This window comes from Ascidia mentula, chromosome 1 (genome assembly GCF_947561715.1).
Source record: "Ascidia mentula chromosome 1, kaAscMent1.1, whole genome shotgun sequence".
Taxonomy (NCBI): domain Eukaryota; kingdom Metazoa; phylum Chordata; class Ascidiacea; order Phlebobranchia; family Ascidiidae; genus Ascidia; species Ascidia mentula.
This window is the reverse complement of record NC_138566.1, coordinates 24689805-24713944: the sequence shown is the minus strand read 5'-3', so window position 1 is coordinate 24713944 and position 24140 is coordinate 24689805. Positions and strand designations below refer to the sequence as shown.

Here is a 24140-nt window from a genome sequence, read left to right as displayed (position 1 = left end):
TGTTTCCAACAAACTGCACAAGTTGTGGCTTAGGTGATATTGAGAAACAATTCAGGTTAATCTTATTTGGTTAATTGCTCAATACTTCCAGAAAATGGCTGTTTCATATTAGATAAAGTATCATATGCAAATTTTGAGTAAAATCTATTTTTAGATATATTTCTCGAGAAGATTGTTTTCATGCGATCTCGAGTAGGTTTATTACGTCACAATAGTAAGTAGTTCTTGGTGCTGCGATTCGGAAGAGAGAAAACTCAACTTTCGAAGTAAAAGAAAACTTTGACTTATATCCGGACCCACAGAGGAGATGACTCATATTCGGTAAAATACTACAGCGATCGGGATTTATTGCTGAAGGTCCATCGATGCTATAACAGGTAAGGACAAAGTTACACCGTAAACATTACAATCCAAAATTACAATAACCCGCTATACTTTTGGATTTGAATTATTTTGTCGTTTGGAATTTGTTGATTTGTTTTCAAGGTAACCTCAGTGTTACGCAGTTTACGTATGTTTACAAAATGGTGACAAATCTTTCGAAACAGCAGTTAGGGACAAGGACAATTGTGGCATGAAGTAGGGTTTCCAAAACTCGGTCCCCCCTATGGGGGATGGGCCGCACGGCGAACTTTATGGGTAACGGTTTGGACCCCTAAGGTTTTTCTGTCTTCATTAAAATTGCTATTCTATAAATATCTTAACATTAGACGACCACCTGTCAAACACGAAAGGTCACGAAAATTTTTTATAATTGGAAGGTCGTGGGCTAAAAGGTGTGGGAAACCCTGGTATACTATATGTACCACCATTTGCTTGCTTATTTTTTTGGAAAAGTCGTTATGAAAACGTCAGATTTTGTAAGTTTATCTTGTCCTTTAGCACATTTTGTGCATAAGGGAGTCCGGATTTGTATTTACTATCTGTGATTTGCGTGCAAAAAAAATGCTTTTCAGTCCGGTTATGAACAGGTGTCAAATTGGCACTTAAGTCAGAGACACTTGACCAAACACAATAATTTCAATTCCGTCGAATTGCTGGTTAGCAGCATTCCATCCGCCGCTTTAATCGGATGGATCGGATCTCTAATGCGATTTGCTGACGCAGTGACAAGGATTAATTGTGATGTCACATTGGTCGTGTGGCTCTCGAAGAACAATAGGTTTTAACTCAATAACGCGCGAATCGAGATTTTATCACGAACATTTTCCACTGCGGTTTTCCGGGAACGAACGTGTTTCCCATTTCTGTTTTTCTGAAATGTTTTTTTTGCCTGTGCGAGCTGCAGAGAGTTGTACACACCGTTTCGACCTATCATGTTTCATCAGTACAGCCTGTAACTGACGACGTTTTTTTACCTTTATAAGTCCAAAAGGTCGTAACCTGTTGTTTTACGAAATAGGAATGATTCTTTGGATTTTAAACTTTAACTTCGCATATACGGGCAATGTATAAGACCAACTAATTTGCAAGCCGATCTATTCCTAGTTTAGTTCCATTCAATATTCTGACTTGTGGTTTCCAAACTTGAATTTGCGAAACCAAAACGTCCGACCGATAATTAAAATTTTGAGTATTTCTTGTTGCTCTTCATTAAAAAAATCAACCATGCGACGCGGTAAACTTTGAAAACGGAACTATCAGTTCACTTATTAATGTCGTGCTCATTCTCGTTTCGTCAACACAAGCCGAATTTGAACATCGATTCTGTGGTTATGAGTCGTCTGGCATCCATGTCTCAAAGACGCGCGGAGATTTCCTAAAATATCCATTTAAAATCCGCTTCCAAGCATCCATGTTTTGAGTAATTACCTTCGCGCGAGCAAGCGACAAATCAACAAGCACTTAATTCTTTCCGCCCACAAGTAATTATCCGCACACAGACGGAAACCCCCCCACACAAACCGATGTAGGGCCATCGACTCTGCGTTCCCCGCCTCAATCCAAGGCGGCCTTTTCTGCCGCCTAATAAGCACATTGAATCTGCTCAAGGTCACCTTAAGGTTGATTGACATCGCAAAGCGCTTGCGGTTGTGACGTCACAATAGGATATGTTCTCTACGTGCTTACGTGGAGATTAACCGCTATTGACGCGACTTGTTTCGATTCCCGGATTGTTGGCATCCTGTGTGTTGTACACACTCTGTCTCCAGCCCTTCGTTGCGACACACACAAAACGTGCCACTGTGAGATCCGTAAATGTGACGGTCATCTATAACATTCACTCTGTGGGAAAACAACGCTTGCTTTGTTAAACGCCATTTGAAAAAAATAAATTTAAATTGATAGTCGCGTATGCGTTTTGTTTTTACACAAATATGACTGGCAGTATTTTTCGAAATTACCCATAAAAAAACCTGGTTTTCGCCTAAAACTGACGTAATTTACCTCTTGTATGTTATACGTAATATATTTTTTCGTCTGTTTAACCCTAAAATCGTCATTAAGGCCAGTTTTATTTTGGTTAAAATTACCTTCTGCTCCTGTTTGAGAACACCCCCAGGCAACGAGTATTCCCAACTAGTCAAAGGCAAGGAATTTGGTTAGACCTCACATAATCCTATTTCTTCTTTGGAGTGGTTTGCAGGAGCTGCTACGCATGCCTAAGTCGTATAGTGCGTGTTTGTGGCAGAAGCACTGCAAAGATGAAATCAAATAATATTGTAAAAGCGATGCATTTGCTTTGTTTTACTGCCCATGTGTGAATTGTTTTTCAAAAGTTTAAGACCGCAGTCTATGCCTACAGGCGTTCGCGTCATGAAATATACGTAACAATGCAAATAGAATTCAGGCGTTTCTTCCAAACCCTGAAGGGTCATATGCGAGTTGAAACAGAAAGCCGAAAGGACTTCGGGTTGAACTCATCTCGGCGAAAGGGCGGTTTTGCCAGATCTTCCTTGTTGAAGGCGGAGACCCACAATCTGGCAAGAGGCTCGGTTTAATTCGCACCGACAGCGAATAGCGTAATTAATACCGTTAAAGCGGGCTGGGCTTCACGGAGGAAGAAAAAAGGACAGAAATCACGACTTCGTTTCGCTTCCACTGCGCAGGTGGAAAAGGTTTCTGCACTTCGTCTGTGACGTATCAATCACGATTGTTGATGTTTTTAACGTTCTTGCAGATGCGAGCACTTAAGATTTTATTGTTCGGTTGTTTTTGATGCAGATGATGAATAAGTAAGCTCACGATTTGGTGTCAAACGAGATCAGGTCTTAGCGAGGAGATGGTGTTAACTAAGTTTATCGTTTTGTGGGCGGTTCAGTATGAAAAGGTTGTCAGTATAGAACCAGTCACAGCTCGAATTAGGTCTGAACTCGCCTTGCTATATTTTTTTTATTTAGTTTTAAATTTGTTCTGTTGTGAAAGAAAATACACAAGTTATCGGATGTAAAATTTGGATTTTTAAATGGATTTGATTTGATGAAATAATTTGTAAATTCTTTTCACATCGGACGAAGTTGTTAAATAAGTTTAAAGTTTAATATTTTTTAAAACTTATATTTTATCGTAAATTATTTGCAAGAAAACAAGCGCAATGAACACGAACGCAGTATTTCTTTCTAAAAAACAGGCAGAAATCATGTAAACGACTCTGGAAGTTCGTTGTCCGTTTATGGAAGTTGTCCGTTCTCTTCACACATAAACATATTTGAACCCTATTAACAGGGACATGTTTTGGTGTAAGACCACATAAATCTTTCCGCGTCTCACTTCATCAAATCCTGACCTCATCCTGACGTATGGTCGCTTTGTGACGCCAAGTTGGGGGCGGCCCCTCGCTGAGCAATGTGACGTAACAAAGTGAACGATTGTCTTGGGTGATAATGGGTGTAATGGCGCGTCGTTAATGCGCAGCGATTCCCCGTCTGGGAATTAAAATTGACGGAAGCATTCTCATTGTCTTGTCGACGATTCGCATTCCGCCCATTGGTTCAACGAAATTCGCATTTTTTCAGTTAGGGTGAGGTTGGTTCGGATTTTTAAATACGCATCTACTGTGAGACTCGGACTCGGTGCAGTAATGAGTTTAGAAAGTGGCGATATTGGAGCCCAAACGGTTGTCGTGAAGCAATTAGAAAAATCCGATAGGAAAGATAGACGTGTGTATGTGGATGTATGCAGATCACAGAAATAATTTAAAAATAAATTTGCTTAAGTTGCATTCCAATTGTGGCCACCGCGTAAATACGGAGTAAATACGGTAATAAATTGTTAAAAAAAGAATATAGTTACCGTGTGAATAGGGAATGAAAATAGGTTTTGACCAACAGGTAACGTGATGAATACTAAACTATTCGTTTCTCCGGTGAAGAAAACTTTAATATTTTGAAACAAAAAGTTTATCTTTGTTTCTTTTTTACCGACAGAACGAACTGTTTCAAACCGATATTGCCGCATATATTTTAAAGAAGTATTTGCAGCAAAACCTGGGGTGGTGTGACACGAATGCCGTTTTTGACGAAGTGTCGTTTGTACGAACGGAAAAATAACAGAAGTGATTGATATATTCCGTATTTACACGGTGACTTACTCTCAACTTCGCCGTGTCGTCGGAACAATGCAAAGTCACTTTACTAACCAAAGATACGCCGATTGGCTATGCCCCCGCAGACACGTTAAAGACTTCTGATTTGCGAGTGTTTCGTCATAAAGCAATAAACAAACGACTGTGTTTTAGAATCGCGACTTGGGCGGTGATTAGAGAAACCGACTTAACGCGCGCCTTTCGTAACTTGGGATTTCTATGGAGGTTTGAACGTTAGGTCACAACGTTTACGAGAGCGAACGGAAAACGTGCGGCAGACAGTTAGCGTTGTTGAGGCTGCATCTGCATGTTGAAATGGTTGACTCTGCATCGCAATTTTGTTGTGTTTTCAAAATTTCTCAGTTAAATTGGCAGACAAGAAGTTGGCAGTTGGCAGACAAATAAAGGAAAGTTGTTTAGAGTTGTTTCAAAGCGACGAGTATTTAAGCTGTTGTGTCAGTTACAACCTTTTCAAAAGAGAAATATATTTTGGTGTGTTTATTCGCAAAACGACATGGGGTTGGACAATGTATTAGAAAATATACTGAAAATATATTTGTGTGAAAACCGCACAACCTATTTATATATTTTCAGATCCTGTAATGCCGAATTCAGAATAATGTTGTTCAATTTTTATCTTTTCGTTGCATTTCTTCATCAAACCATCGCACTGTGTAAGTATACGTATGGAAATAATATGAGTAACCTAACATAACTTATATATGCATGAAAATTGTTTCCGGACGAAATGTTTTATCAATATGCAATTTGGCACAAGGCTGCAAATATAACTTAATTAAAATAACACAATACAGTAGGTTATCAAGAAATTGCGACAATGTTGTGTGCAATTTTCTGCCCTGGAAAAGTGGATGTTAATTTCCATAATAAACGTTTAGTGCTGGATTTTCCGTCATTTGTGTAAAATTGTGGCACTTTTTTGGGAGAAAACGTCACTTTTCGTGTAGACGATTTCCCTCAGTAAAATGTCGCTAACCGCATCAGACGACCAGGCGACTGCAACCTTCGCGTGCATAGAAGCCGCATACCTTATGATAATGCGGATCGTTTCTGGAGCCTCTAATTCATGAAAACATGCGAGTGAGGCACCGCCTTTGGGCACAATATGATACCTCAGGCCGTCCTTCGAGGACTTGGTCGTGTTCACCTCTTGCTCGATGCTTTAAATTTAAATCTCTGAATGTTTGCAAACAAAGCGGGTTAAATTTTTCCCTATTGATTTACGTTCTGTAGTTTCGGAGTAACAACCGTAACTTTGTGGTGACGTAAGAAATTTTTCCTTAAAGCTCGGCCGGAATACTTTGGAGATTATTGAAATACGGTTTAATTTTGTCGTTAATGAAAATGAAGCAGTCGTGAGGGATGAAACATTTCCAAAATATGTCACTTACGTTCCGAACAAATTGGTCATTTTTTCGTTTCACCAAAAAAAGTTTCCACGTCGTTTTTCAAAAGTTCAAACGAATTTTTCTTAAATTAAAAAAATGCAGTTTTCAATAACATTTTCCACTTTGTTGGAAACTTAAATTTCAAATAACTTGTAATACTAATCCTTGTATTTGTTCAGCTGCGCCTGTCGACTTGCAAGGCTTCGAAATTTCAACTCACAGCTTCTCGGCTTTATGGCGAACAATAGACGAAGAAGCGGAATATTTTGAGGTTTATATTTCACCATTGGACGAGGGGGAAACCGCAGAAGCTTCAAAGGTAAATATTTCTACATCAAGAAGGTTCGAGAATTTTAGACACGAATTAGGTACAAATAAGAAACAATTCGACTCAAACACATATTTTTCACAAGAAAAATTACCTTGGTTTCAAAAAAGAATTTAAAACGTCACCATTACCATGTGATATCAAAGAGAGTGAATATTTAAATGTCTGGTAAAAGCATCTTCACGATTAGTCGATCTGTAACAATAGCGGTTGTTCGAAGCCACTGACGTCCTCTTTGTTTATTTATTTAAAACGTCGCTCGTTAACTTGTTGATGTTAACACGCCTCGTAGTCAAACCAGGTGAAGAACTTCTGCGTGTAAACAAACGAGTAGCGAACAGTTGCTTTGCGAAACACGCCATCATTTTGCTTTACAACCACAATGTTGGGCGAGAATGTACGGCACAAACATACCTGAAAGCTTTCATTAAACGAAAAGCAAAAGCATCAACATAAGCCTACTACGGTAAGTCAACAACAATTGTTGAGAACAAAGATTTTCTCGCACAGGCAAAAACTAATTCACTTTATCCTGCAAGTAGTTGTACAAAATCGCGCACGTCGGGTAAACTAATGGATTTATGTCCGTAAACCAACAGTCATCATTACCTTTCGTGACGTCATCATTTAAAGTGCAATATGATTTTTATGCACTCCAAGCGTGTTGAAGCCCTGAAACCTTGCCTCCTGGCAGTAAGTACAAGCTTCAGGCGTGCTTGTATGTGTTGTAAACAACTGTATGTGCGGCCCGATCGCGTGAGCAGCTTTGCACGACGTTTGATCGCGATCTTTCTATTGTGTCGCGATTCTGTATCGCGATTCCCATCGACCGCGAGATGTTTTTATGACCTGACTGGCTTTGTGCTTGACTTGATGTGATCAATGTGCAGTTGTAACTGATCGTTGTTTATTTCACATATGTCTGCCCTGCGCACGTCCAGTGTGACGTAAAAAGGTGCTAAAGTTATTTTACGCCTCTCTACATATCGAAAGTATGTTGTCACAGGTAAAATTTGGCTGCAACTCCACATATTCTAAAATATATATTTGTGAGTGAAAATACCCGCGGCGCATTTTCACTGCAGATATATCACGTGAATCAAATCTCCGAGCTAAACTCATCCTTATTGCTTTAGGTTAAAGCACAAGTTTAGATAGTTGGATAATCTATGTGACTCTCTTCCAAGTCGCAGAGCGAAATCGTTTACGTCAAGTTTGTGACGCAGTTTTTGAGCAAAATCTCATGTTGGAAGTTACGATTATTGGGACACAAAATTAACATTTTTCCACATTCATTACGAGTTAGCTGAAAAACACACGACATGAATGCACCTTTCTCCAAACCTCAATACTGCCACGTATTACACGGGGGATAATCCCATTCCTCGAAAATAGCCATAGGTTCCAGACCTTGTACTCCAACATAACTTACGTAGTACGTTTACATACGATTTTCTGCATTCCATGACGTAATATAACAGTATCCATAATCTCGATAAAGATCAAGCTCAGTAAATTGACGTCATTTGAGTGAGTTGTATTGCGTATAAACACAAGCTTGTCCAAACCAACTCTATGATAAAGTGTCAGAATCACCAAACATGGGCTTAAGTGTTACTGACGATGGCTAATTGCAGGCGAGATATTCTAACTGTGGGCAGAAAAACACAGTTACAACGACAAATGGCTCAAGGTTTTTTTTTTACATAACTTGTCCGAATCAATGTTGCATTTGTTTACAAAGTAGAGAAAATAATTTCATGCAGTAAAACAACGTTTCTTTCCACAAATAGCCTCATACACTCGAAATATAAAACAGTATCGATGTTGGTTTGTCTGTTTGCACACATGTAAAAAATTCACGTGATGGTTTGCAAGAAAACCTGTTTCTCAGTGAAAGTGGGCGTTTGTTGTGTCTAAAGCGGTTCCGTGGCAATATATGTATTTTTACTGTTAGAGCTTTTGTGGTAACTATATGTTCGTCATATTGTATTGTTGGTAAGGCATGTGTCGATTTCAAGAAAATTGCCCATTGGTTTGATGTACCGAATAACTGGAAACAATTAGAAATTAGTCAATCTTGCCGCTAAGCCAACGACGAGGTCTCTGTTTTAATTTATGCTTCTGGTACTTTTACGTTCTACACCAGCACTTTGACGTTGTAACTGCACGACCTTAACGATTGTTTGGGCGTTATGTTTATGTAAGGGGCGTAGTTATCACGGAGGACAAAGAATGGAAATTGTCAAATTATGTATAATGAATTTTGTTAACAACTATAACAACCATTATGCCACAAAAGATTTATAAGTTGCTTTTTAGAAAAACACAAAGTTAAATTATGTTTGATATGATACGAAGAAAACCAGTAATTTGATTGAACGAAATCTTAACCCTTATGCTACGTGCAGTTTATTAACGAAACTGTGACGACTTGGGTTGACCTGGTGCCGGGAAAGGATTATGAGGTAACAGTGTACGCCGTGACGAGTGATGGAATAATCAGTCCTCCCGCCACCACTATCGTCACCACAAGTAAGCAACCTTTATGAAAATATCAAGGAAAATAACTTATTAGTAAGCTGCAGACCTTGCCACTGTTTCGTCATTTTGGGTTTCATCAGTGCAGCTTGGTGACTTAGAAGTTGTCTAAAATCAAGGAACATTGTATAGGTGGTGGTTACGAAATATACAAACATAACTAATTTAATTAACTCTGATGTATTTAAATAGAGATTTATCTTCTGTAGACGTTCCTGATCCTAAATTATTGTGAGCTGTTTTAAACTAACAAACAACGTCTACTTGCTTATGTTAAAAAAAAATATTTCGAAAATTCACACGTTTTTTAATATTTTGGTTTTAATCCAATACCAAAGAGTCTATTGGGACTTTTAGCTTTGTGAAACTTCAATCCCACAGTGAACATTATATTCCTAACAAACGTCCTCCGTCCCACAGGACCTCTCCCGCCATACGAACTCCGTCTTTCGCGTTTCGTCAATCCGATATTAACGGAGCATCGGGTAAGCGGTAACAAGACCATGATGTACCCGATATACGGAGCCGTCCTATCCTGGAAAGGGCCCGACGACCCCCAAATTGGAACCACGCGATTCGATAACTTCGACGTTGACGTTTCACCCAACGACGGCCAAGTTCGGCTGCCTATTAAATTACAGGGTAGGTGGAGTACTTAATTGATGAGACACCCTGTTATCCGCGGTGTGACAATTGACGGTGCAGGTGGTGTAGATTGCTATCGACCCTACCCATGTGGTATTTTTGGTTAGGAATGTTCGTCGGCCCGTTTTATGCGGTTATGTCATTGGTTTTCACCTTGAACAAGTGGAAGGTTACCCGGGTATCATTTGTGGGAAGTAATTTGGCGGATGTCCCGCGAACATCGTCAGAACTACCTTGTTATTAGCCGCCATATTAAAATGTCAAAACAATTGAATATAATATAGAAGTTGGCGTTTCTGAGAAAACTTTAATTTAGCACCAATCCTTTATGTTACATTGTTACAAGTGTTATCTTCGTTTGCATCGATAGAATGCACATCCTTGTATCAGCATATTTATGTACATTATTTGTTGTAAAATCTTGTTCATTAAAACTCGTTTCCATCTATCAGGTTCGAGGCCTGTTCCTCAGCCATTACAAAAACGCCGGATAATTTGGGATTTAACTCCTGGAATCTTCTACACTTTCGGCGCTCGAACCATGATGAAGGGAACTGCAAGTGAAACGGCGACGATCGGAGAAAGGATGCGTAAGTTATGAAGGCTTGCAAAGAGTCCGTTTAATCCACATCATCCACATCTCAAGTTGCAGCCGTCTTTAAAGACTCCATACAACGTTGTTGTTGATCTATACAGGCTGCTTTTGATTTTGGATATGTCAACAATAATAATTATTGTTAGTTTGATAATTATAAGCCAGTAGTTATAGGTGACATGTTTATAAACTTGTTAAAATATGAAAGAATAATGTTAGGGCAGGTGTATTAGTTTTAACTTATTCACCCAAAAAATCATTCATTCAAACATTTTTGCTCAAAAATATTCTTTTTCCATCACAGCTCCCGAGATTCCGAGCGAAATAAAAGTGGCCCAAATCTCTCCCACCGACGTCGTGTTGTCATGGGAACAACCACATCGCGGAATCCTGGACGACTTCCTGGTAGAGTTTACGCCGGTGGAGGGCAGCACCGTGCTCGAGCCAAACGAACGAACCGATAAACGGAGGTTGATCGTAGGTTTAACCCCAGGTCAGTGATGGTTGTTGAATGAATTTGGTTGCATTTTTCGCCAGTTTAGGATTTTGATCATTTAATGTTTTGGGGCTGCCAATAAGAATTGGATGTTTCACAACCAAACCTCATAGTCTGTTGTTCAGCGACAAATTAAACAAAACGTAGTCAATGTGTTTCATAGTTATATTTTTATTGTGTGCTGTGCCTAATGAATTGTCAGTCCATTAAACAAGTCAAATATCTAAAACTGCAGTACATGTACACAAATATCGACATGATAATTCTTGAAGTAATTGTTGAAAAACTGCAGCATCTTTTGGATTGTGAAATAAAGCAGCTGAAAACGTCCTTGCTTTGACCTCTATACAACTTTCACCACGTTTGTTCACTTATTACTTTAGGTTCAATATATGACGTGGACGTGTTCAGCGTATCGTTCGGTGTGCTCAGTTTCAAACCTCGCAAGAAGCAGATCATCACTCCTCCTGCAACTCCTCTGCGTCCCGTCCTCACTAGGGATGTTAAAACCAACTCACTGATCGTTTCCTGGCAACGTCCCCCTGGTCGCCTTGACTACTACGAGGTTGGTGGAAGTTTCTTTAAAAACAAAGTGTTTTTTTCTGATGTGGAAACTTTAGTGAAGTTTAACCAGTGTCATTTCTTGAGTGTGTGAAAGGAAAATTGTGAGGAAAACAAGCATTTCTTTTACGTTTCGGATTGAGTAGTTGCTCGTGTAGTTCAGATCAGTCGTACTGTATATTAGTTATTGCGCAAAGTATTTTGCCTTGCGGAACACAATTTTTCCACAAAGGCCATGTTATTTAACAAAATAAACGGATTTAATTTAGTTGTGTAATCTTTCCCAAACTGAATGTGATCCAACTGAATCGTAATGGAATTTAACAACGCCTCGTTTTGTTTCGCGAAGCGCGCGAATCGTGAGAATCTCATCTTTTTCTGTATTGCGTTAACCTCGCATCTTTGTCAGTTGAGTCAAACTTAATTCACGCCCACGACTTGAGATAATTGCGACTCTTGTAGTTGCTTGCGATTCCTCCAAACTCTTCCAACCATTCAATTAAAACAAGAACACATCGCCAAAGGGAAAAGTTCGTGTGGATTCGCCGGCTTTTGTTGGCGATTCGAGTGTTCTGTGGTCCAAAGTCGCGATTTTTCTGTCTGCTAAGATCCGGAACACAGGTTCAACGAGACGTTCGCGAATTTTAAAGCAATTTTCATCTCTTTTAATGCCCGGTTACAGAATGTCTGGATGCTGCGCGGAAAATAGTAATTTCCTTCTTAATAACAGCCTTCGTATGAGACCGTGCCAGAATACATTACCAACTACACCGTGTATGCAATCAAGTAAAAACGGTTTGGAGAAGAAATCTTGAATAGCATCATCGTGTCTGTCTTGTTAAAATAATTGCACGTATTTCAGCTTTTAAGTTGTTTGATTAGATATCGTCGGAAACTTATTTAACTAATGAAAACAACTTTCTCATCAATGTGAAATAGACATTAAGTACTACCAACACTGTACTCGACCAAATTACAACACCTTATCACGTCACAAACGCCAGTCTGACGAAACAATCGAGAAATTGTATGTTTAATTGTGACGAATGTTTAGGGTTAATAGCGGCCACGACGGGACAATGAGCAATTTGCGCAAAATTTTCTCCGTCCTACGTGTAAGTTTACGTTTGTTTGACATTAATTGTTGCCCTGGCAGATTTGTATGGGCACCCCTAATTATGCTGGTGCCTTATTGGTAACTTAAACAAATCCGAGGAAAGGATTGCTACGATACCGTAATTTAAAGTCGGCAAATCAGTGTTTTTGGAAAAGAAATATCTATAATAAATTTCCAGGTATCTTTACTTCAACCTGCTATGTTTCTTAACTGCCATTCACCTTTGTATGACAATTCAAACCAGCAATGTTATCTTAAACTACAAAATTTAACTGAAACGTTTAGTTCCGAAATCTTTAAAAGAGTTATCTTTAAACGATATAGATTATCATGGCATGAGTTTGCGTTACCAGCATCGAGCTGTTTGTTGTCGTTTTGCTGTAATGTTGGTCCTGGCTGACCAAATATGTACAAGGCCATGCTCAAAATCCGCCCAGAATCTCATATAAATCTGATTATGACGTTCATGTTTGAAAACAATGGGTTTTATGACGGCATACTTTGTGCTGGCGGCGCCTCCTGGTTGGAGAGGACAAGCTTTAATTGCGAATAATTACCAGCAAGGCAAAGAGTGTACATCCATTTATGTTATTGACAAAACGGCAATTTTCCGTCCTAATTATCGCTTGATATGTGCAACTTAATATGGGAAGGGTATCGGTACACCTTTGACCTACAGGGAAGTCAATGGCCCTCACATTTCCTTTAATAATGACCATGCAGAGCGAAACAATGTAAGTGCATTGTTTTTCAACTTGGGTCGCTCCAGTTCAGTGGTTCCCAACCTTTAATAGTCAAGGATTTCTTTTTTTAAATCACCAAGCCCACACCTAACTTCCATTTGCCTGATGCTATTGGGACCAAATGAGTTTCACAATTCGTTGAATAAACAGAGTATATTGTTGCAACAATTCGAATTGGGAAGAGCAGAACCTTAAACTATGTTCCAATCGGTGTCCGCGAATGCCAGGTTGTGTTACACTCGCATAACTTGCTTTCAATGTTGTACGTTTAATTTTCTGCATTCTTTCCACATACGCGGTAAGATGGTCGAAATGCTTTCCGCTCAACGAAAGTTCGACGTTGTGACCTTGGTAATAAATATTTAATGCGAAGGTAGACGGGAGGTTGTAAAAGTAAATTAAACAGCCGCGTGGTGAGTAGGAGCTGAACCTACCAGATGTTTGATGAAACATTCATTTTAACATACTGTGTGATTTACGACCAACACTGATGGTATGCGATAACGTCTTTGTTTGTGAAATGAATCTAAACAAGGGCAATGGTTCAACACGAAGAGTCGCATCCAAAGGAAATTAATTTAGAAACACAAAAAAGGTTTTAGAGAGAAACAGTAAACAGAAAAAAAACATAAAAACAATTTCTGAACAAATTATTACAAAAACTTGCTGAGCAAAATATATGGTTTTGTCTTCATTGCGTATTTCCAAAAACACCTATATTACGCAGTACAAATTTTAGGAAAATTCCATAATTGGCATATTTTTTTCACCAGCTTGTCTACTTTCCGACACTCCGTGACGTCAGCCGACTACGTCACAGGATCTGGAAACCGGAAGTGAGGTTAACCGGTCTTCAGTACAACACAAAGTACTCGCTCCTTATATTTTCCGTCAGCAACTTGATTCACAGCGTGCCTCTACGTGCTTTTGTGTGGACAGGTAATTAAATATAGCTGGCAGAGGTGGTTTTGCAGGTATCGCTAATGTCCTTGAACACAACCTTGAAGGTTATGTCTTAATAAAAAACATGACAAATATCAACAAAAATATCTTTATGGAAGATTTGAACTGTGATGTTACAAACGCCTAAAATACCAAATTCTGTGTCATCAATTTTAAACAATCGCGCTTTTATTCTGCATTTATTGTTTTAATGCACTGTAGCCAATGATCTTGGGGATGGTTTTAAAATTAGTAAATCGAATTTTCAGGTTCAAATTCGACTACAACTCCATTGCCAGACACGGCAACAGAGTTTTCGACCATGATTAGCAATGTGGGAAACTCCACAACGCAAGGTTGGTTGAGTTTTACTGCATCTATACAACTGTACAATATGTAACGAATTTTAAATAAATATTGATTAACATTCAATCTGGGTCCCGCAGAAATCAAAGTGGAAAATCCGACAGCGAAAGACGTCGACAAAGTTAAGGACAGAGACATTTTCAAAAACTTTACAGAAGCTCCCCCCTACACAGAAAAGGTAGATGAATTTTTAATGGTTAAAAAAGCTTGCTCCACAATTTCGTAATTGCGCAATGTGGCAATCCTATGGTCGCAGTTTTTTACATGTGAATTTACAATTTTTATTCTTTGTTATAAGTTAAGGACATCTTAAGTAATTTGCTGACAAATTATTTTTTTTTATCAACAGACAACAACGGAATCGAAGATCGTTGACATAAAATCAGGTAAGACTTTTATTTGCCATTACGTCACGAAATAATAGGGGACATTTCATTGCGAACCAACGTAAATATTTTACATAAAGCGCGAGAGTCTCTCTCTCGAATGCATGTTGTACAAAATGGGCGTAACAAGATACAGCGGAAACCCGCTCAGCTTGTAACGCAAGTTTTCGGTGTCATTTCATGTGGTAACCGCATGTTGTACACGCTTGATTATGCTCTCCCACAGAATCCACAACGACCACATCAAGGACTCCACCACCTACAATATCTACTGTTGCGTGGGAAGAGACACCAACACCATCAAGTCCAAGGGTCACACGGACCCTCCCTTCCCACCATTCCATACCTTACACGGATCCAACCATCGAACCGTTTCCGACCACTGTCTACTACAGTGGCAGAGTAACCACGTCACCCACGTCTACGGTGAGCAAGAAACCACCATCAGCGTCCACGTCAACCACAGAAAATTGGTCGAAAATACATTCCACCACACCGCCCGACCAAACGACAACACGCTTGACGCCAACTAGCAGAAATAGCAACCCAACAGCTCCAAGACAGGATCCAAATACGCCAAGAAGCACTTCTACGTCTGCTAATGAAAAACAAAACACTACCAAAACGCCTGTAGGCTCAACCCCGATCACCACAACTACAACGATTTCCACACCAACGACAATGAAAGTTACAACTACCGAGGACGTGGAAAGATTGGTCGAGAAGTCCACAACGAAAGAATCTCCATCAACAACAACTACAGTCACTTCCACATCTTCTACACAAAAATGGGTGTCAACTACCATCAAGGTTCCGTTGCCTTCTGCAGAAACAACAACCACAAAAGTTAAGGAATCTTCGACAACAACGAAATCTACTAAAATTTCAACTAAACCTTTGTCGACACCAAGCACCACTCCTACCGAAATTACAGCGTCCACAACCAAAGAACGTCCACTAACAACATCGGAAGTAATTGAAAACGTGAAAACAAGCGAACCATCCACATCAACGACAATATCTACCAAACAGTCAACCGAACACACTGTCATCCCAACAGCGCCATCTAGTGCTGCAACAACAACTGAAAACTGGAGAACCGGTAAAATTACCACCTCCTCAACTCCTTGGGAAACAAAGCCTACAGTTACAACGGAACGAGCCTCATCGACAGAAAAAGAGGGGAGATTAACCACAGAAAACTGGAGTTCCACTGAAAGGACAACAGCCAAAAAATCGAGCACAACAACACAAGTATCACCGGTCAAAACCCATACAACCAGTACGAAATCTTCAACACCAACCTCTACAAACGACCCCCAATCAATGAAATCCACCACCAAAGAGGTAACAGCGATGACTATGAGCACAACAACAGAGGCAACAAAAGCAATTGAAAACCCAACAACAACAAAGGAAATCCCCAGTGAGAAATCTTCCACTCCTTCCCTTTCAACATCAACTGCCACAAGTAAAACACAATCAGTCAAACCAACCAGCACAGAGGAAACATCTTTGGCGCCAACAAGTGAAAAAGTAACAACGCAGGTCCCCATAACATCAGTTGCCACAGATACGGACTCCACAGCCTCCACCAAACTGACAACATCATCTATAATACCAAGAACAACTACTAATGGCAATACTGCCTCAGCAACAACGGAGCAAATTGTTACACAAGAATCAACACTTTCAACGAAAACAAAGTCAGTAACTGGAACACCACCAACCACAACAACATCAACCACAGGTTCAACATCAGCAACCACGGGAATACATGTAACCACGAAGAAATCGTCCACGCCCGAATCCGAAAAGGTTTCTCCTACCACTGTTTCGAGTCCAAATCTCTCCTCAACCTTAAGATCTACAACTGAAATAGCGACATCTCAAGCGGAGGGAACAACTGAGACTAAAATTAAAACAACTTCTATTGAATCTAAGACTTCGACCATTGTTTCATCGAGAGCTACCGAGTCTTTGCCAAGTCAAACATCAACAACCAGAACACCGACTACAGACTCCACAGCAATTGTCTCTTCAACAACGGAAGCAGGACAAACTGAGACATCTTCGATTTCTTCCACAACTCAACCGGTTTCAACACCAGGTTTGGATTCAACAAGTTCTGCAGTAGTAACCTCATCGAAAACGCCGTTTACCGAAGTCGAACCTACGAGAAGAACTGGGTGGGTCACAGAAGGAGAAAATCCTTCTTCGACCCTGACGTCAACAAAGGGAGTTGCTGAAACAACAACAGAAGCAATAGACGTCGTTACCGTGTCCACTGTTGGAGCTGTACCTGACAAAAGCACTTTGAAAGTAGGAAATGTTACCAGCACTATCAGGTCAACTACAGAACAAAACAAACAGTCATTTCCTACTTCGGTTCCAGAAAGTTCTAGTTCTAAAACTACTTTAAAAATAACAGACAAACCCGAGCTTACAACAGAACAACATAGAACTTCGACTACCAGTGCAAAAGTTACACAAACATCCTCTCCAAAAACAAGGAAAACTACCGTATCGGTTAGCACAGAAACAACAACGGCCAAGGAACCAAAACCGGTTCCCGTGGAAACCACTACTATGACATCCACTAAATCTACAGCAACCGAATCAAACAGGCCAACACCGCAAGAAGTTTCATCCACATCGACTACAGTAACAGAAACAACTTCAACAAGAGTATTAGAAAACACCAGCCCAGATGCTGGTAGATCAACAACCACACATGAACCACCAAAACCCACTCTTTCTTCCTCTTCCACCAGTGTTCAAACGAAACCAACGACAACTAAAACTATGGCAGTTACAGTCAGTTCAGTGACCTCAACATCAGAAGAACCGGAAATCAAAACTGATCCCACTGTGACGTCACCTACTACGACTAGCGACGTCACTTCCTCTAAAACGACCAGTTCAGAGGGCCCTGATAAATTGGTTGAGGAACCATTCACCACAAGTGAACCATCCTCCACCACCACCTCCACCAGCTCCACCTCATCAGGAAAAGTGTCAACGGTTACCAGCACCACTTCCTCTAGGAGTGCACAGACAACGAGAGTTTCTGACACTTCAATTTCGACGGCCCCGGAAGGAAATCCACAAACGACCACAATCAGGTCGACATTAACTACTTCTGAACAACGCAGTACCCCAACAGCGCCATCAAGTGCTGCAACGGCGACTAAAAACATTGAAACCAGTAAAATTACCACTGCCCCCACTCGTGTGGAAACAAAATCCACATTTACTTCATCAACAGACACAGGAAGCAAATCAACCACAGGAAAAGGTTTTAAAGGAACAACAGCAGCTCCCACCATGAGTACAACACAAGGCAAATCAGAAACATCAACAAAAGCAATTGAAAACCCAACAACAACAACAACAACAGGGCAAACCACCAGTGAGAAATCTTCCACTTCTTCCCTTTTAACATCAACTGCTACAAGTAACACACAATCAGCCAAACCAACCACCACAGAGGCGACATCGTTGGTACCAACAAGTGAAAAGGCAACTACGCGGGGCATCGCCTCGTCTGCTGCAACGAAGACGGTCGAACAAGACACAACACTCTCCACCAAAACGACAACATCTTCTACAACACATACCAAGCCAGTTTCAAGAGCTTCTGTCCCAACGTCCACAGAAGAAAATCCTAGCTCGACAGCACCATCAAGTGCTGGAACGACAACCGCAAAGATTGAAACAAGTAAAATTATCACGTCCTCAACTCCTATGGCAACAAAAACTACAGTTACCACGGGGAGAGCTTCATCAACAGATACGGGGAGCAGATCGACAACAGAAAACTTGAGTTCTACGAAACCGACAACAGCCCAGACATTAAGCACAACAACAGAGGGCGGATCGGAAACGTCAACAAAGGCAATTGAAAGCCGAACCACAACAATGCATACCCAGACTCTTTCTGAAACTTCTATCTCAACGTCTCCCGAAGGAAACACAGTAACGGCCACCAGTAGTTTGATCACTATTAGTACAATTGAACCAGCCACAACAAAAGACATTCCTATACCAAGGGACGGAAGTGATAACGACACCACAACTATTTTGCCCCAAACGACAACATCCGAAGTGATCAAATCAACTTCCACACACAAGCCATCAACTCCTGAAACGAAAGCAACAGTGACCACAGATCGAATTGCTGTTGAACCTACCACGTCACCTGGATCAATTCCAACCTCTTCCATAGTTTCGAGTGCTTCCACGAAAGATGCTAAATCTTCCACGACGTTTTCTACAGAATCACCTGCGTCGTCCACCTCGTCGCCTCTTACAATCAGTACTGTTTCCACAGATGGTAAAACTTCATCACTCTCCAGCACTGCTAGCGTACAGAGTACCTTGTCTTCCCAAGCTTCGCAAATCACTACTATTTCGAACGTGGTTACGTCTTCCAACACCAAAGGATCGGTGACTTCCTCGTCTTCCACTGCTACTGTAACATCAGATATTCATTTAACGCCTACGTCAACTCAACCAATGAGCGCTACAGTCTCAGCCACACCAAACACACCGGTCACCCAAACTACATCTAGCACTAGTACAAAAACTTCTGTGGTGTCCAAAGCAAGTACAGCAACCACATCTGGCTTACCAGAAAAAAGCGAAAGCACCACTACTTCCACTGTAGTTTCCACAACAGTTAAGTCTTCCACTGTCGACGTTACGGCAAATCCTGTTGCAACATCGACCAAGACAACCCATGAGTCTGTCACAAGTACCCAACCAACAATTTCATCTTCCTTGCCCGGGTCTTCTTCCACTGTCCCTTCAACCCCACGATCCCCCACCTCAAGTTCTGTTCAAAACTCTCCGTCAACTTCCCCGGGTTCAACGTCTTCCACCACTGAGGTGAAGCCGAACGATCCAGAGGGTAAAGATCCAGACGAAACTAAAGTGACGGAACCCAACATGAGCACATCGTTGGCGACTAAAAGCTCCATCCAATCAACTACGTCTTCCTATGAAGGTATAATACCACGTACGCTCGTAGTACATTTAATCATTACATTATATCAACTAAGTCACTTTTATACCAATTTTCAACTATCTTACCCAGAATTGCTCGTTGTATAGTTAAGAACAAAATATCATAAATTTGTTTCATTGGAAGGTGTTTTCCTCCAATAGTTAAGACGGATTTGGAAAAAAATCGTTCATGTACTCGGAAATTACAATAAATCAACTCTTTTCTTCCAGCAAACATGCATTGCAGGCACTGCGTAGCAGCATGATGCACGATTGTCAAATTCATCGTTGTCATTTTGCATGTCATTATCATTTTACAACACTCAAGAAATCCCCTTATAACCGGGGTGAAAAACATTTAAAACAACCAATATTTTCCCCTCCACAGAAAATGGTACAACCACCAACGGGGGAAGCACCATTTCCGTGACTGAAAGAGGAAAGACAGTCCCGATTAAAAGTGGATTTAAAACTATTTGTAAACCGGACAATATTACAATATTGGTGGACAAGGTAAGAATCATATCTTTTGATGTAGAGTTGTGACAATGTTGAAGCTTGGTTTTGCATATTTGAATTTATTTAACTAAATTCGTGCAAATACTATGTGATTTTCTTGACCTTGAACTCGTGTTTAATTCAAAACTTTACCTTTTTTCCCTTAATTTTTTTTTAAATATTATTTTTGATATTTCAGTCGGTGATTGGAGAGTACGAGTCAAAGTATGGACCGCTCCATTTAAACGATCACGCGGATCCGAGATGCAGAGGAATTGAACACGATACTTATTATCGTTACACGATTGCTCCCGATATACTTGACTGTGGCACTGAAGTCGAGGTAAATCACATCACTACATACATAATTTTGCCGTTTTTCATTTCCAACTTTCCCATATACAAAAGTCCCGTTGAAGAAGGCTCGTTGTAAGATGTACGTCATGTAATTTTATGCCAGTTTCGATGAAAACTCTGATGCGTTTTCGTAGGAATGGAGAGTAGTTAACAGTAACTGCTGTTTTTTAGTTGCCCACTCGGCCGTTTACAAGGAGTTTAATGAGACATTTGCAATAATACTAGCTACAAATTTGTTCACAGTAATACAAATTAAAATAACCTTATGAAAGTAAGTGTAATGCAAAGAAAACGTAATTCCAGCAGGCTGGTTATCGTTTACCGTATATCTAACATTACTATGAAATATTCCAAGAGCGATCATAGCTGACAGCTCCTCAGATGATTTTATTTAGAAAAAACATATTTCGCCGCCAAGGCATCATCAGTTTCCGCAACTAGTTGTTCCTCTTACAAAATGTGCATCACACATCAACCATAAACATTTGCTTCTCAGATCAACGAAACGCACGTAAACTTCACCAATGTCGTCTCAAACTCTCAACGGCGTTCCCAGTGGCTGAAAAGCATAACCGACAACCAGGGTCAGGTGATCCTCGGGAACCGTCTCGCTCGACTGCCCATGGTGTTCGTACACATGAACATCTGGTGTACTTTTCCAATCGATGTGAACGTGAGCACCCCATTCTTGCCGCAAATCAAGTAAGTGAAACTAACTGCTATTCAGTTCATAATTTGTCAAGAGTGTATGGTCTTAAATACAAAAGCCAGAGCCCTGAATCCAACCACCAAACGTCCAGCTACCAACACCTTCTTATCTTTCATTTTATAAGTTGTATCGTGTTAAAGTTGTGCCCTACCTAATTCATTCGTTGTGTGGCTAACACTTTCTCAACTCCCTTCACCAGAATGCACATGCTCACTTTCAACGTATCGGGCCACGGTCAGTTCTCAGCCCTCATGCAGTTGTACAAGACAGAATCATTCGAAGATCCCTACATTAGACCTCCAGAATTGGCCATGGATGAGAGCCTGTACGTTGGAATAAACCTTTTGGAATCACGTGATCCAAATACGTACATGGTAAGCGGAAATGTCCTTTTAACCAAAATTGTGACAGAGAAAAATCGAACTCTGCTGCCAAGCTTTTCTGAGAACTTATTTGATTATTTGCCTTGATTGGTGTGGTTTTAAAAAAAATGGTTTCGCTAACCTCATTTTTCCCGATAGTTGCTGCATACCGTATAGAAAGAACAACAGTAAACATATATATATATATCAACTTCTGAATTACTAATCTGATGTTCTTCCGGTAAAAAAACAATCTTTTCAAACAATAGGTGTATTTTTGTTAATTTTCTTAAGAAGAACGTCAGAAAAGTAATTCATCATGATACCTGGTGGTCAAAACTTATTTTCAGTTTTCAAAAAATATTCTGTGGTTTTGTTGCAAAAAAGTGAATCGACCACGCGCACAGCACCAATGTTGTTTAAAAAGACCTTAATGCCTCCTTGAAATATATTTGTTTTGTGATTCAGGTCGTTCGAAAATGTTGGGCCACGCCAGTTAGGGATCACAACCACCCGCAGAGGTATGACATCATATCCGAATCCTGCGCTGTACCCGGTGGCCTCGATAACTCGATTCGAATCCTGGAGAACGGATTGAGCAAACGGTCGAGGTGGCAGGGGTCCGTTTTCAAGTTTGTTCACTTTGATGAAGTCTGGCTCCACTGCGAGATCCGAGTCTGCTTCGGCGCAGGATGTCAACCGGTAAGACAGGATAGATTGTGATATGTGCTCTGTGAAATCCAAGGTCGTACGTTGCATTACAAACTCAGTCAAACCCAAGGTCACACGTTGCATTGCAGACTCAGTCAAACTCAAGGTCATACGTCGCATTACAGACTAAGTCAAACTCAAGTTCATACATTGCATTACAGCCTCATTCAAACTCAAGATCATACGTTGCATAAAATACAATAACAATTATAGTTTAGTTTTTTATTTTACCTTTTTCGGCCTTCACTTGTAAGTGCGCTTGTTTCGTTAAATTCCTCCTCTCTGTTGTTCCGCCCGCTATAAAACGCAAATTCTGTAACTAGTTCTGGGCATCCAAACAACATTGGGCAAAACCTTAAATCCGTTTTAGTTCCAACCATGCCAAGACTTGGCTATTGCTTCGTTTTTACGCTTATCAAATGTCCATATTGATTACGCAGAACTGCACAGGCAATTCGAGAGTCAGGAGAGACTCTGAGAAGAAGAAAGGCGGGCTACATATCCTGAGCGCTGGACCAATTGTGGTCGGGAAGAAATATAACGTCACCACTTCTGATCCACAGGCGAGAGAATCGACAAGTAAGGCGTCCTCATTTCCTTTGTACAGTATGTATAAACTATTAGATGTTTTCGGTTGGCAATACCGAAAATAGAAAAGTTGATTACAAAATCATTACCCTCTCAATGGATTTGTTCAATAAAGTTCACCTTTTATAGAGAAGTAAAACATAAGGTTAAGCAAAACATCGGTTGGCCACAAAAATCCCTTATTACAGATCTTACAGTTGCTAAGAATCTTGCAAAAAAACATTTTTCGTCAAGCAACAATGTTTCTTTTCAGCTTCCAGTGGATCAATCCTCGAAGAGACCACAGTCCTCGTCCTGGTGATTTCCCTGAGCGTCATAATCGTTTTCTGTTGTGTCGTCATAATCTGCGTGTTGGTCCGCTTGAGGAGGCAGAGGAGGCGCAACAAGCAGCTGGCGGGAGCCGCGAACGTTTCGCAGACGCCATTCGAGTCACGTGGATTCGGAAGCCCGAGTGGCGAGCACGTGGAAGACTCCTTCAAAGTGGGAAGGAGCAATTCGAGTATGAGCACGTTCAGCTCTTCGCGATGCGCGAGTCCTTTGTCGATGTCGCCCGCCATTTCCACCCTCTCTCCGGGAAGATTCGGTTACGACAACTCGAACTTTTTCTCCTCGACCACTGAACTCCGCGAGGCGGAAGAAGGCGTGGATCAATTCCCAGCCCCGCCTCCCGAAGTGCTTGCAACCGCCTCTAGCGGTCGTGCGACGAGCGAAAGTGTTACGATAGATGTCATCGGAGAGCAGTGCAGTTCATATTTGTGAGCTGAGCTTCTGCGCTCGTCTTATTCGAATAAAGTTCACGCTTCGCAGTCCGATAGAGACGCATAATATTCGCTGTGTGTTAGATTTTTATGTTCCTTGGTTTTAATGCGCTCGCTCCATGGTTGATTACTTTGTGGATTGCGAGTATTGCATAATTTGTCAAAGTCAATATTCTTGCTTTGGTGTGAAGAAAGATGCATTGGATTTCAGGCGGACCGTCTACAAAAAGACCTTGCGTTCGGACAGTGATGCGTTATATACAAATTTTGATGACATCACATCGAACAGCAATATCACTAACTCACTATGTGTGTCGACAACTTTAAAAGATGTGCTTCGGTTTGGTTCAGTCTTGTAATACATTCCTATACGCTTCGCAATGCCAAACACCGTTTATCCCTTATACTGTACTGCTTTTAACGCGTATCATATCGCCACAAATGCTTGCGTGATTTTCTGTCGATAATGGTTACGCGAGCGACGTCATCAGGCCAC

At 40.7% G+C, this 24140-nt stretch overlaps 1 protein-coding gene across 1 annotated transcript; it reads left to right on the top strand.

Annotated features, from left to right (window-relative positions):
* The first annotated feature begins 262 nt into the window (after positions 1 to 262).
* LOC145890423 (uncharacterized) lies at positions 263 to 23712 on the top strand. Its single transcript, XM_082981459.1, has 21 exons — positions 263 to 377; positions 5120 to 5199; positions 6114 to 6253; positions 8674 to 8797; positions 9224 to 9445; positions 9901 to 10038; positions 10348 to 10536; positions 10923 to 11104; positions 13734 to 13899; positions 14172 to 14258; positions 14349 to 14446; positions 14618 to 14654; positions 14881 to 17997; positions 18055 to 19662; positions 20050 to 20174; positions 20359 to 20502; positions 21013 to 21218; positions 21425 to 21599; positions 22056 to 22289; positions 22739 to 22877; positions 23140 to 23712. The coding sequence occupies exons 2-21, from the start codon at positions 5145 to 5147 to the stop codon at positions 23643 to 23645; spliced, it is 7692 nt and encodes a 2563-aa protein (XP_082837585.1). The 5' UTR covers positions 263 to 377; positions 5120 to 5144; the 3' UTR covers positions 23646 to 23712.
* The last annotated feature ends 428 nt before the right edge of the window (positions 23713 to 24140 follow it).

What these genes read in the sequence shown, in the direction of transcription:
- LOC145890423 (XM_082981459.1), top strand. Translation starts at nt 5,145, where the DNA reads ATGTTGTTCAATTTTTATCTTTTCGTTGCATTTCTTCATCAAACCATC. An exon ending in ACGTGCTTTTGTGTGGACAG is followed by an intron (nt 13,900 to 14,171) that starts GTAATTAAATAT and finishes TCGAATTTTCAG; the next exon opens with GTTCAAATTCGACTACAACT. An exon ending in GGGAAACTCCACAACGCAAG is followed by an intron (nt 14,259 to 14,348) that starts GTTGGTTGAGTT and finishes TGGGTCCCGCAG; the next exon opens with AAATCAAAGTGGAAAATCCG.